The sequence below is a fragment of the Balaenoptera borealis genome (genome assembly GCF_965194805.1).
Source record: "Balaenoptera borealis genome assembly, chromosome: 3".
NCBI lineage: Eukaryota > Metazoa > Chordata > Mammalia > Artiodactyla > Balaenopteridae > Balaenoptera > Balaenoptera borealis.
Genome location: NC_138866.1, coordinates 117,301,579 through 117,315,256, shown reverse-complemented (window position 1 = coordinate 117,315,256; position 13,678 = coordinate 117,301,579). Strand labels below are relative to the sequence as shown.

The 13,678-nt window shown below is 46.7% G+C and overlaps 1 protein-coding gene and 1 long non-coding RNA gene across 12 annotated transcripts in view; one reads left to right on the top strand and one right to left on the bottom strand.

Annotated features, from left to right (window-relative positions):
• PAQR5 (progestin and adipoQ receptor family member 5) overlaps positions 1–13,678 on the bottom strand; it is a 90,911-nt gene that overhangs the window by 27,022 nt on the left and 50,211 nt on the right. For 8 of the 11 annotated variants that reach the window (XM_082383480.1, XM_082383472.1, XM_082383474.1 and 5 more), the window contains one exon: positions 2,649–2,776. In XM_082383480.1, the coding sequence (XP_082239606.1) occupies positions 2,649–2,776 (128 nt within the window). Of the gene's footprint in view, positions 1–1,392; positions 1,514–2,648; positions 2,777–13,678 lie in introns of all 11 variants that reach the window. The other 3 variants (XM_082383479.1, XM_082383477.1, XM_082383478.1) reach the window with 1 other exon arrangement.
• On the top strand, positions 4–11,967 carry LOC309624870. Its single transcript, XR_014242184.1, has 2 exons — positions 4–140; positions 2,963–11,967. It is a non-coding gene; the product is annotated as an uncharacterized lncRNA (long non-coding RNA).

Here is a 13,678-nt window from a genome sequence, read left to right as displayed (position 1 = left end):
GAACACAGGGGGACACCCTCAACCTCCGAGACAGGGGCTCCTCTTACCGTCCTCAACCGACCGTTGTCTGCCTTCCATTTCCCTGGGATGACCGGCTCCTACATGGTCTCACTTTGGTGACATACCATGAGCGAGGAAGGGTGAGTGGGGTCCTTTTTGGTTGGAAATATGCAGGATGGGCAATGGTCCAGTCCCCTCCCCCTGCATGTGGTGACAGATCCCTTTTACAGCAGCTTGCCCAGGTGACTCTCCAGCTTCAGCTTGCACGCTTCCAGGGATGGGGAGCTCACCATCTCTTGAGGCAGCTCTGAGTGCTGCAAAGTTTCACTGAGCCTCCATCTGTCTCCCTGGAATCTCTCTCCATTGGATCAGCCCTAGTTCTCCCCATCAGCACCACAGAAAACAAACCCATCAAATATCTCAAGGCTGTCTTCATAATCCCTCACGCCTCTCTGAGCGTCACATTAAAAAACCTCAGTGCATTCAACCATTCCTCATGGGATCCAAATTTGGCCTTGTCGTCATCCCTGTGGTTGGTCCAAGTTCCCCTTGCAGGAGGGCACCTCAAAGAGAAGCAATCTCCTCTGTGGGGTCTGGAAAGTCTGGAAGACAACGGGACGATTTTCTGCCCCCTCTTCCATGCAATTTCTCCACTAATATCACCATCTCTTTTCTGAGGGGCCTGGTCCCACGGCTGAGTCTCGGCTAAGCCTAGGCCTCCAGACTCTTCTCTACATGGAGACACTGCACAGTTCTGTGTCAGATCTGCCTAACCTATAACCCATGCGTGGGGTTCTTGCTTGTAGAGCTGCCCGCTTCCACAAACCGCCACTAGAGAGCCAGGCCCTTTGCCCACAAACTCTCCCAGGGAAGGGACTAAAAGCTTTTCACGCAGGAACCCCAAGAGCATCGCTAAATTCTCTGGCTACATTTGTGATCTTTTCCCTCCTGTCCCAGCAGAAATCAAGCTTAAGCTATCTGCTATTTTTCAAAACGTACCCTTTTATCATCTCGAGATTACTGCCGAGTCCCGCTTCCCTGGGGCATCTTTCTCCGGCTCTCCCAAGCCCTCCTTGCTGCTGTGTGTTACGCTCTCAGGGCCTGGCAGTACAGGGGCGTCATGCCCAGTGGGGCGCCCTTGCCAGCATGTCTCAGCTGTAAAACAGCTACAACGGGATCTGCGCACAGCAACTCAAGCCCCACAAACAGGGATGGTCAGGCTGGCACTTTGTAGTGGCACAAACTTCAAAATAGCCTAAGTCGCCTGTGGTTCATCCAGAAAATGGAACACCGCGCAGCTGTTCAAAAGCCAGAGAGGCTTCTGTGGGGGTCAGACAGAGATCTCTGGGGGAAAAGCAAGGGAGGAAAGAACCAGGTGCTGGGTGTACACACATGTCACAGATGCTCGAGTCTCTAGAAAAGCGTTCTGGGAGGATGCACAAGCAGCAGGTCACCCCGGCAGCTCCAGAGAGGACGAAGAGGGGCCGGGGGAAGACTCCGACTCTACTCCCTTCTGCAATGTTATAATTTATTATCATTTAGACTTTTAACTTAAGTTTACTTAAATTTAAAACAACGAACAGCCTCCGTGAGCAGATCTTGCTGCCACCCGGACCAGTCTGCAGGCCCTAGGGTTTCTTTACAGGTGGTCCTATCCCACCCCAAGCCTGAGCTCTCCCTCTTCTCCACTGGCGACGTTTCTGGCACCAAGCAGCCTTCCCCTGCGTTTTGCCCTGGGTCTGTCTCTGACTGCTGGCCAGGCAGGCTGCCGTCCTCGGGCCCCTCTCTGCCTGCAGCACACCCTGGGGTCCTTCCTACTCTCTTGGCTTCTCAATATGATTGGGAGGGGGAGTCCAGAGACCAACCTGTGCCAGAACTTGCCAGGGGATGTAAGCAAGTCACTCTTTTCTCTGGGCCGCATCTGTGTCAGCCAGTGGTGGTCTGAGTCGGCTGGTGGCCCGCATGACCCCCATGGTCCTTCCAGCTCTCGTATACTAGGACCCCATCTCCACCCTTCACTCGCTATGCACAGGCACCAGGTATGTGAAGCTGGTCTTCGGTCCCCACCTTTCTCAGCCAGGTCCCTCCTCACCTTCCTGGCAATCCCCATTTGTGCGTGTGCACGTGCCGGAGCGTTCTCCTGGCTGGCTCCACTAAAGTGCTGCCTGACCAAATGCCTCACAGCTGCTGTGGTCCCAGGCACCCACAGCTCTGTGCCCGATGCCTTTTCCAATGCCTCATCCCCTAATCCTCAGGGCAACCCCAGGAAGGGCGCAGACTATCCTGCTTTGCATATGGGAAAATGCGAAGCCCAGAGAGGTTAAGTGACTTGCTCAAGCTAGGGAATTTTAGCCAGGGCTTCCAGAAGACCCAGAAAGCCTCCAAGACTGAATAAGACAATCCTCTCAAATCAGGCCCCGAAGCAGGGGAGCAGGGAAAGACCGGGGAGCTGCCAGGAGCCCCTCGAATCCTACTACAATCTGGGTCCTAGAGCTCACCCCAGCAGAAGACCCCACGCCTCCCAGCACCACGGGGGAGTCCCCCAAATCCCATCACAGAATCTCAGCTCTCTACACCCCAGCTGTGTTTAAAGAAGCCCCAGTTCCCAGGCTATGAATGAGCGGCTGGTCAAGGGGGCTGGGAGGTACCAGAAGGGCAGCAAGTGCGTCCAGATGTTGAGGGTCTCATTAGTCATTTGGAAAAGGCTGAGGAGACAGGCCGTGGCGGAACTCTGTGGATGTCGGTAGCCGAAGAGGATGCCCTGCTCGTGGAACACCTGCAGGGGGAAGAGAAAGGGGCGCCGAGGTGAGACGAGAGGGTGGCGGGAAGGTCTCAGGAGGAACATCTCCGGTAGTCTCTAGCTTTCTCCCACTGTAGCCTGGAACACTTGACCCCGAGTCCTTGACCTGTCAAGCTGCTCTTGCCTCCTTCCCATCGCTTCTAAACTCCCATGTCCTTCCAGAAGCCTGCAGCCAGCTGGAGGAGAGGATTCAAGGCCCTGACTCCCTTTGGGAATCCAGCCTGTCTTTGCATGCCAGATGCACTTACTCCTGTCATGAATATTGCCTAAGAATCTGCTTTTGCACCCTCTGCCTGGGGCCTACAGCCCAGTCTTCGGATGCCTTCATGGTTGGTTGACATATATGCTGCCTGTTCGAGCCAACAAGCCCTGGATGTCAGGGGCTGGTGGGATGATCTCTGATGAAGATCCCTCCCCGCTGGGGCCAGGATATATTCACCAAGGCGCTTCATAAAGGCCTGTTGATAATGAAAACTATGATGGCATCAGCCTGTGCTGCAGGTGGAGGAGAAGGATGGTCACAGCAGGGCCCACGCAAACTCCCCACCCCACGCAGCCCACCTGGCAAGGCTCTCAGTAACCACCCCGGATGAGAAACTTGGATTGGTCAGGTAAAATAAGGGGTGTCAACCTGCTTGGAGGACTGCATCACATCCATTAAAAATGGTAATTATGGAGACAATGAGGCATGAGGGACAAAAGCTCAGGATGCGATATTAAGTGAAAAAAAGTGGAATGTCAACTGTATTCCTGCCATGATGATTAGAACTATAGAAATTTTACGCACACGTAGTGGGGTGGAGACTGGGAGAAATACGGAAAACGGAAGAGTTTTATTTGTTGAACTAGCAGGATTTGCGGGAGATTTTTTATCCGCTTTTGTGTTGATCAGATCAGTGTTTCTCAATCTTGACCCTGTTGACATTTGAGGCCAGACAATTCTTTGTGCTGGGGGGGAGCTGTCCTAGGCATTGTTTAGCAGTAATGTGACAACCAAAAATGTCTCCCGATATTGCCAATGTCCCTGGGGGCAAAATCTCCCCCAGTTAAGAACCACTGACTTAGCCGAATGTTGTTATAACCTTTGAGAAGTAAGTAAAAATGAGTAGATTAATTGAGGCAAATAATGACAATGACAATATTAGTAATCGTAATGTAAATTGAATCATAATCAATTTTAAAGGTTTCCCTCTGATTTTCTAGGGCTGTGGGAGGAATGGAAGGCTGGGAGAATTCCTACCTAGCCACTCATTTCCCATTTGGGTTACCAACTTCTTAGTTTAAGAGAGGATCTTGATTCAAAAATACACAATATTTGTAATGACCTATAATGGAAAAGAATCTGAAAAAGAATATATATAATAATAACTGAATCACTTTGCTGTACATCTGAAACTAACACATTGTAAATTAAATATACTTCAATTTTTAAAAAGGGTTTAAAAAATAATAAATAAATAATCAAAAACAAAACAAAAACCACAAGAATAGACAATGTAGGGACTTCCCTGGTGGCACAGTGGTTAAGAATCTGCCTGCCAATGCAGGGGACACGGGTTTGAGCCCTGGTCTGGGAAGATCCCACATGCCACAGAGCAACTAAGCCCATGCGCCACAACTACTGAGCCTGCGCTCTAGAGCCCGTGAGCCACGACTACTGAGCCTGCAAGCCACAACTACTGAAGCCTGCGCGCCTAGAGCCTGTGCTCCGCAACAAAGACAAGCCACCGCAATGAGAAGCCTGCGCACCACAAGGAAGAGTAGCCCCTGCTCAACACAACTAGAGAAAGCCCGTGTGCAGCAACAAAGACCAAACGCAGCCAAAAATTAAAAACAAATTTTAAAAAAGAATACACAATGTATGGCATAACCTGGACTATCTCTTGAGGTTCTGAGTCAACAAGTCTCATGGAACAGTGGAGAAATTAGTAAGGGGATATCAGAGTAAAGAGTCAAATCTGGGCCCATTAGGTGCCCTATGACCTTGAGCTGGGCCACAACTCTCAGGGCTCCGTGTCCTCACCTATGAAATGGGGGGCGTTTGCTCACCAGACGGTGAGGACATTCCCATCTTGGTTCAATTCTGGGTGAAACTAGTCAACTAGGGGGAGGGGGAGAATGAAGTTGGTTCATGGTCCAGTGAAGAAATACTGTTTGAATTAGGTTTGGGTTTTAGCTAATTAAAGCGATTTGTTCCAGTTTTTGATTCACTGTGCATTTCTGCTGACATCCCCGGTTTCCAGTGGACAAGCTTCTCTAATGGGCAGCAGGCATCTCCGCTTGCAGCTGCCCACCCACCAGGGTTGCTGACCAGGCGGCAAACGGGCTGATGGCCTTCAGCCTTTGAGTCACGCGAGGAGGATGGCACGTGCTTGGCAGGCACGCGTAAGGCCCTCCAGCAGAAACTATAGGTCTATCATTCTACCTGTTATATTTCTTGTTTTCTTCCTTAAAAAAAAATTTTTTTTTAATAAATTTATTTATTTTATTTTTGGCTGTGTTGGGTCTTTGCTGCTGCGCAGGGGCTTTCTCTAGTTGCAGTGAGCAGGGACCACTCTTTGTTGCAGTGCGCAGGCTTCTCATTGCGGTGGCTTCTCTTGTTGCGGAGCATGGGCTCTAGGCGCGCGGACTCAGTAGTCGTGGCTTGCGGGCTCTAGAGCGCAGGCTCAGCAGTTGTGGTGCACAGGCTTAGCTGCTCCGCAGTATATGGGATCTTCCTGGACCAGGGCTCGAACCCGTGTCCCCTGCATTGGCAGGCAGATTCTCAACCACTGCGCCACCAGGGAAGCCCTCTTTTTTTTTTTTTTTATTAAAGCATTGGCCTCTTGTTAAAATGCAAGGACTCCAGAAAGGAGCAATTGTTATTAATTATTCACTGCTTCATGTGAATAAGTTCAGCAGATCCCGTGTAGCAGGAGATCTTACGACAAGGGGCCTACGGAGCCCTGGGCATGTGAAGGTGACACACAGGGAGGAAGCAGGGCGGGGCTGCAGGACAGCTCAGATGCAGTGACGGCCACAGCTGGACGGTGGATGGACGGGACCCAGAGCAGGGGGGAGTCTCCCACATTTTGTCCACGGTGACTCAGGATATGACTACTGTCCTTCTCTCTTTGGACCCTGCATTCTGAGAGGCAAGAGAGGATGCTGATAGAGTCAAAAGCCAGAGGGGAACAGAGGGGCTGGGAAGTCCACAAACTGGACAACTTGACCACACTGAAGAATCCGGCCCCAGACCTGGGGAGAATGCCTTACCACCAAGGCCAGGGTTGGGCGCAGATTAAAAGAACTGCTTCCCTCTGACCGGCTATCCTGACGCCAGACATGGGGGCAGGATTTTAAGCAGCCCCTCCAAAAAAAAAAAAAAAAAGACGGATAAAGGATGGATAAAAGAAAGGGAGCCCCTCTGTCCCAGAAGAGTGATTCTGCCTCCTGCCTCTCCACCTTGACCCCCCGTTCATGAGGCGGCATTGCTATGTCCACTCCTGCTCTGAGCCCCTCCAAGCACAGGAAGGGAGACGCGTTCTCTCCCTTGTCCGGCTCCAGCCTTAGCAAAGCACTTTGCATAGAGTAGATCCTTACAGAATGCATGCTACATAAATCTGAACAGCAAAACACTTGAAAACAATTTTGTGTTCGTGCCTAGTTTGACCCCCAAAGGCAAACTGTGGTCATTGCCTTAATACTCCATAGCTGGGCCTCATTTGTAAGCGGCCCAAAGTTAGCAGGCGCTGGCATATTTGCACAGCAGAATTGATTTGACTCCACCTGGCCTCCCAGGTTGCAGTCCGGGCAATTTAGAATGAAATGAAATCAAATTGCGCGCAGCCTATAATTTAGGAGCGCGAACCCCCAGGCAGCCAGGTGGAAGGGCACGTCAGCGGGTTTTCCTCTTACTGCCTGTCACGAACTCGGCTTCCAAGAACAGCCCTGTGCCCCTGCTAGCTGATGCCTGAAATTCCACTGCGACCATTTTAAACCCTTGGTTTTTCCAGCTATTAAACTGCAAATCACCTGGGGAAAATAATCGGGCATTCTGGCTAGCAGTAAATAAGAGAGGATTTTGATGGCAGGCAAAGCACAGAGGCTGTCAGAGTGGGGTCAGCAGGCCACCAGCCTCGGCGTGGTAATCTGCATTTCCCATCTAGATCTCACTGAATCCTCAGGGCCTCGTGAGCGACAGCCTTTTACTGTCCCCATTTCACAGAAAAGGAAACTAAGGTCTGTGGATGTTAAGGCATTTATCAAAGATCACAGAAGTAGGGGGAGCAAAGCTGAGACATCAGACTCCGTGTCCTGGTCTCTCACACTGTCCTCCCTGCCACTCCAGAGGGCTTGTCGGAGATGAAGCTCTCACCTCTCAGCCTGCAGTGTGATTGTGGACCGTCACACACTTCTCTGAACCTTAGTTGCCTCTTCTTTAAAGTGGCGTCATTGTTCTGAATTGCATCTCTCACAAAATTCACATGTTGAAGCCCTAACCTCCAGCACTTCTGAATATAACTGTACTTGGAGATAGTCTTTAAAGAGGTGATTAAGTCTAAACAAGACAGTTAATCTAATCTAACTGGTGTCCCTCACGAGAAAAGGAAATTTGGACACAGAGGGAGACACCAGGGGTGTGCGTGCACAGAGGGAAGACCATGTGAGGACACAGCAAGAAGGTGGCCCTCTGCAAGCTGAGGAGAAGCCTCAGAAGAAACCAACCCTGCCGGCACCTTGATCTTGGACTTCCAGCCTCCAGAACTGTGAGAAAATATATTTCTGTCGTTTAAGCCACCCCGTCTATGGTACTTTTTACGGCAGCTCGAGCTAATACAAAGTACAAGTGGTGAGGCTGGGGGACAAAGTCTCTAAGACAGCGCCTCCCTGACTTTCTTCTGCAGGTGTCTGCAGATCACCTAGGGATCTTACTGCAGTTCGGTGGGGCCGGGGTGACTCTGCATTTCCAACACACTCCCAGCACATGCTGATTCTGCAGCTATCTCCGGCTTCCCAGCCCAGGCTCCTGCCTCAGCATTGTGCTGTCACCTCCCTGTCCAGAATCTGTAGCTCATCACAGAAGAGGAGGTGCCCTTTAGGTATGTTAAGATGAACCCAAAGACACAGGCATGAAAAGCAAGGGAGGGGACAGTGAGAGACCAGCAAGGAGTCTGGTGAGGTGTTGGTAGGCAGAGGCATGGATAGAATGGGGAGGAAGAGAGCGGGCCACAAATTGCTGTGTCAAGTATAACCCGTCATTTAGAGAGTATCTGCCACGTGCCTGACACTGGGTCGGACACCAAGCCACTGTCTCATGCAGGACGGACCATGCTTGGTCCTGGTAAAAGAGAACACTTAGGTTCTCAATCTAAAACACATAAAACATCACTGGTACACAACCCACATGCAATTACTAGAACTGTAAATTGGCTGAATTAATAGCCAACCATTGTTGGTATTAAGCAATTACAGATAAAGGTCAATTTAGAACACTGGGGTGATGTTCTTTAAAAAATAAGCGTCTAATATTCAGTCAAGCATAAGGATGCTTTCCATACATGCAAGACAATATTTATACAAGATGAGGGTAAACTTCTTTTGGCCGAACATGTAAGATGGATACAAAGTAGTGAAACAAATGACCACTGTATCTAGGATGGAGGATCTGAAGGATATTAGTACTTTAATGAGCAATAAAGTGAAAAAAACAAAGACACATAGGATGTTTTTAAAAAGTAAATGTTACTCAGTACAGGTAGGTGTACCAGGGTGACAAGTCCCACTGAATGACGAGCATTATACGGAGTGTTGATCTGCAGAAGAAGGTGACGAAGTTGAAACAATGGAGCATTCCATCAGTTTTACTTTATTATAATAATACAGTCTTTGATTTAAGAACTAGAAAAATAATCTTAAAATTTAGGCATTGATTCAAAAATCGGCCATGGGCAAGCTTGTGATAACATGATTTGAGAGTCTGTCGTAGGCAAAATAATTGCCTCTCAAGGATGTCCATGTCCTAATCACCAGAACCTGTAAATATGTTAGGTTACACAGCAAAGGGGAATTAAGGTCACAGATGGTATTAAAGTTGCTAATCAGCTAACCTTAAAATAGGGAGATTATCTTGATTATCCAGGTAGGCCTAATGTAATCACGAGGGTTCTTAAAAGTGGAAGGGAGAGGACTTCCCTGGTGGCACAGTGGTTAAGAATCCATCTGCCAGGGCAGGGGACACAGGTTCGAGCCCTGGTCCGGGAAGATCCCACATGCCGTGGAGCAACTAAGCCCGTGCGCCACAACTACTAAGCCTGCGCTCTAGAGCCCACTAGCCACAACTACTGAAGCCGGCGCGCCTAGAGCCCGTGCTCTGCAACAAGAGAAGCCACCACAATAAGAAGCCCACGCACCGCAACTAGAGAAAGCCCGCGCACAGCAACGAAGACCCAACGCAGCCAAAAATAAATAAATAAAATAAATAAATTTTCTTTAAAAACCTTTAAAAGCGGAAGGGAGCCGTAGAAGGGGATGTGACTACGAAGAAGGGTCGAGAGATGCAACATTGCTGGCTCTGCTGATGGAGGGAGTGGGCCAGGAGCCAAGGACTGTAGGTGGCCGCCAGAAGCTGGAAAAGGCAACAGGTTCTCCCCAGAGAGCCTCCATCGACACTTTGATTTTAGCCTAGTGAGACCCATGTGAGATTTCTAACCTACAGAACTGTAAGATAATCAATTTATCTTCTTTTTTAAGCCATCAAATTTGTGGTAATTTGTTATGGCAACAACAGAAAACTAATACAAGGTCAGGATTTGTCCAAAAATCCAAAAGCATTCTTAGAGCTGGAGATGGCAGCACATGGTTTCAATTACTAGGAGAATTGATGCCTTCCTTTGGAACAATTCAAAGATTATATATGACATCCTCAGAATCTTCCCCAATGTGGGATATCTTCCTGAAACACATATCAAATTTGACCACAAACTACTCTTATTCTTGCAATGGGAATGCCAAATAACTATCATTAAACACTTAGGTAAAATTTAGGCAAGATGCAAGATGACTGAAAGAAATCAGCGAAACAACAGAAGGTCCTCAAATACAGAGCAAATCCCATCTTTGGTGGGAAATGACATTAGGTTTGAACCTGAGCTGTCCACAGATATATGTTATGGGATGTTGTTAGCAAAAGCCTACAAAAAAAAGAAAAGAATCTAGTTTGGCTATTTCACTTTTAAAGGGATTAAAAATGCGTATTTATTATTTTAAATATCTCTGGGACCTTTCTAAACTAAAGGAGCCACACATGAAATATGCAACAAAAATGATATTCCAATAAAATAAAATTCAAATAAGGAAACAAAAATGTCTGTGGACCATGAAAGAGAAGATTTACATACAAACAATCCTGAAGTTGATTTCCACAGAAATTATTTTTCTGGCCATTGCAGACTGAGGTATAATTTTGACTGAGCAAGATGCTATTTTGTTTTCTTTATATTTTTTTCTTGGAAAAAGAAAAATCAAGTAAGTACGATATGGATCTAGATATTGTTTTAAGGAAGTGAAAACAGCAACATAAAAGATGGTGATCCATATGAAATTAAAATATTTAATAATTTTCCCGCTTAATTCTAACTATCATATGAAACCTCATTACAATGTTTGAACTTGGTATGTAAAATTTATACTTATTCCTGATTCTAAATGTGGCTTTAAGAATATTTTTTGATAATTCCAGTTGCTCTGCCTCAGCAGAATTGAATAAAAACTCAACAGAAGTTTCTCCCAAATGAAATTAATTAAAATAAAAAAAAAATCTAAGAACTACAGTGATTCAAGAATAATGGTCTATTTTGGCATCACTCTTAACAGAACACAAATTATGTGATAATGTTGATTACAACATCTCAAAATTTTGCTGAAATGAAGGCAAGAAAAATAAATTTTATAGACCAAACATGTAAATTTATGAATTATGTTATGTATGTTATGCCCATCTGAACATCACTAATCCATCAACATTATATCCAGACATGTGCAATAATAAAGTTTAGTTGTCTTTGACATTTTGCTGGCGTTAGCTATACAAAAATCAGAGCTTTACATACTGTTTTTTGTCATTATGAAGGAATATTTGTCAAGGTAGAATTTATATAACTATGAGCTTCATTTGTGACTTTTACATGTTTAAGGCATATGGTCTATGGCCTCTATTTGTTCTCCTGATTCAGATCCAGCACATGGCAGGGGCAGACCCGATTTTATTTGCTCATCGTGAGAGCACTGAAAGGTAGGGATTGTCAAGCCCATTTTACAGATTAGGAAACTGAAGCTCAGTGAGATGGAACTTCATCTGCTATTTCATAAGAAATAGCAGAACCAAAATGCAACTCCTGGTTTGTTAGGTTGAAAAGCCCAGGATGCTTCACTGCATACAGCCTAGTGGAACCAAGGATTGCTACAAACATTTCATGGATATACTAGATGTTATACAAGTTTTCAGAAGGAAGGGATCACTGGACCCATGTGATGCAGGAAGGACCTGGAAGAATAGCTGGGGAGCATCTGGTTCTGGCAGAATGATGGTCGATTAGATGTCATGAAGGATCCTTCCAACGAAAACAATTAAAATGCTGGATGAAGCCTGCATTCTACGCTGGATAAATTTATCAGCAAGATGGCACAAAAGCAAGGAAGTCACAAAACCCTCAAACAAAGGGAAACTAGGAACCCTGTGAGGTATGCTGCTTTCACCATCAGAGTTTCTGCTGCCAGCCTTTGCAAATGAGAGATGAAATCCAAGGCCCATCAAAGGCAGGGAATCTAATAGGAGACCTCATCAATAAAGCTAGGACTTTCAAGATAAGTGAATGTTGGGCTTCCCTGGTGGCACAGTGGTTGAGAATCCGCCTGCCAATGCAGGGGACACGGGTTCGATCCCTGGTCCGGGAAGATCCCACATGCCGCGGAGCAACTAAGCCCGTGAGCCACAATTACTGAGCCTGTGCTCTAGAGCCAGCAAGCCACAACTACTGATCCCACATGACACAACTACTGAAGCCCACATGCCTAGAGCCCGTGCTCCACAACAAGAGGAGCCACCACAGTGAGAAGCCCATTCACCGCAACAAAGACCCAACGCAGCCAAAAATAAATAAAATTAATTAAAAAAAAAAAAAAGATAAGTGAATGTAAAATAAATCTTACCAGACAGAACAATACATTTACAAAAGTTGTCTCTCTGAAAAAAAATCTCTCTCAAGAATTCAGAACCATCAGTTCATCTTCATAGGGGTTTGTGGTCAAAATCCACGCTACCATTGCGGTCCAAGAACTCTGAAGTGGAAAATTTAAAGTGGTTACAAATAGATAGAGGTCAAAGTTTTGTAGTTCCCTCAGGTAAGCAACAAAACAAATGCAAATCCTCTCTGAAGGATTTCTACGTTAAAACAAGCATGCACACACCTGGAAACAAAATGCCATGAATGAGAAACAGCAAAAAATAGGAGATAGCAGAAAGAGAGATCAAAGAACAGATACTGAAATATAAAATGACTATGTCCAATATGTTTAATGAAAGAGCTTAAAAATATGAACAATAAGCAAGCAGATTTGAAAAGAACCTCATATAACTTATAGAAATTAAAAAAAATAATAATTGAAATAAAAAGTCACTGAAAGGATAAATAGCAGACCAAGCTGATGAGGAAATTAGTCAACTGAAAGTAGATCCAAAGAAAGTATCCAGGATGTGGTCCAGAGAGATTAAGAGACAGAAGATGTGAAAAAGCAAACAAGAGACATAATGAGGGCTTCCCTGGTGGCGCAGTGGTTGAGAATCTACTTGCCAGTGCAGGGGACACAGGTTCGAGCCCTGGTCTGGGAAGATCCCACATGCCGCGGAGCAACTAGGCCCGTGAGCCACAATTACTGAGCCTGCGCGTCTGGAGCCTGTGCTCCACCACAAGAGAGGCCGCAATAGTGAGAGGCCCGCGCACCGCGATGAAGAGTGGCCCCCACTTGCTGCAACTAGAGAAAGCCCTTGCACAGAAACGAAGACCCAACACAGCCAAAAATAAAAAATAAATAAATTAAAAAAAAAAAAGAGACAGAAGATGTGAAAAAAGCAAACAAGAGACATAACGCATATTTCTCTAGAAGGAGAAAATATAATGGTTCTGATGTGATATTTGAAGAGATAACTGGTATATGTCTAGAACTGTGGCAAGTCACCAGTCCTCAGATCCAAGAAGTTAAGTGAGGCATGGTAGAGACAGTTGGTGCTCACCAAATATCACATGTGCTTTCTTACATTTCTCAGACCGTCTTGTCGTTAGGTTGGGGCCATGTTGACTATTTCTGGTTAAAGTTAATTCCAGGCCAGGGCAGTCAAAGAACGGTGCCTTCTTGTAGGAGACATCCTGATGGATTGGGGATGCAACTCTTCCCCTTTTCAGAACTGAGCCACTATCCATCTCTGGGAATCACTTGTGGCCAAAGGCTGCTACCTTGCCCACATTATACTCACTGTCCAGGGGCAGCACGTACCCACTAAGGATGGATACAGAGTCCTGACCTTCTTTTCTCATTGGGGACAACTCTGAAGGGTCAACCCCACTCCAGAGCTCCCTGGGTGGTCAGCCGAGGCCTCTGATGCAACGTCTCCTTCTACCCAAGCCTGCTTCCCCCACTTCCTTACAGGTGTTCCTGAGAACACTCCCTCATGAACTTCCTGCATGTATATCTTTGTCTCAGAGCCTGTTTCTGGGAAACCCAACCTAAGACACCTCTCTCTCTTCCCCTTCTGTGGCGACCTAGAAGGCCACATGTTCCAGATGGAGCAGCTATGAGGTGGCAGACCTTCCATCTGCCTGGGCCCTTCACAGTTACTCACTG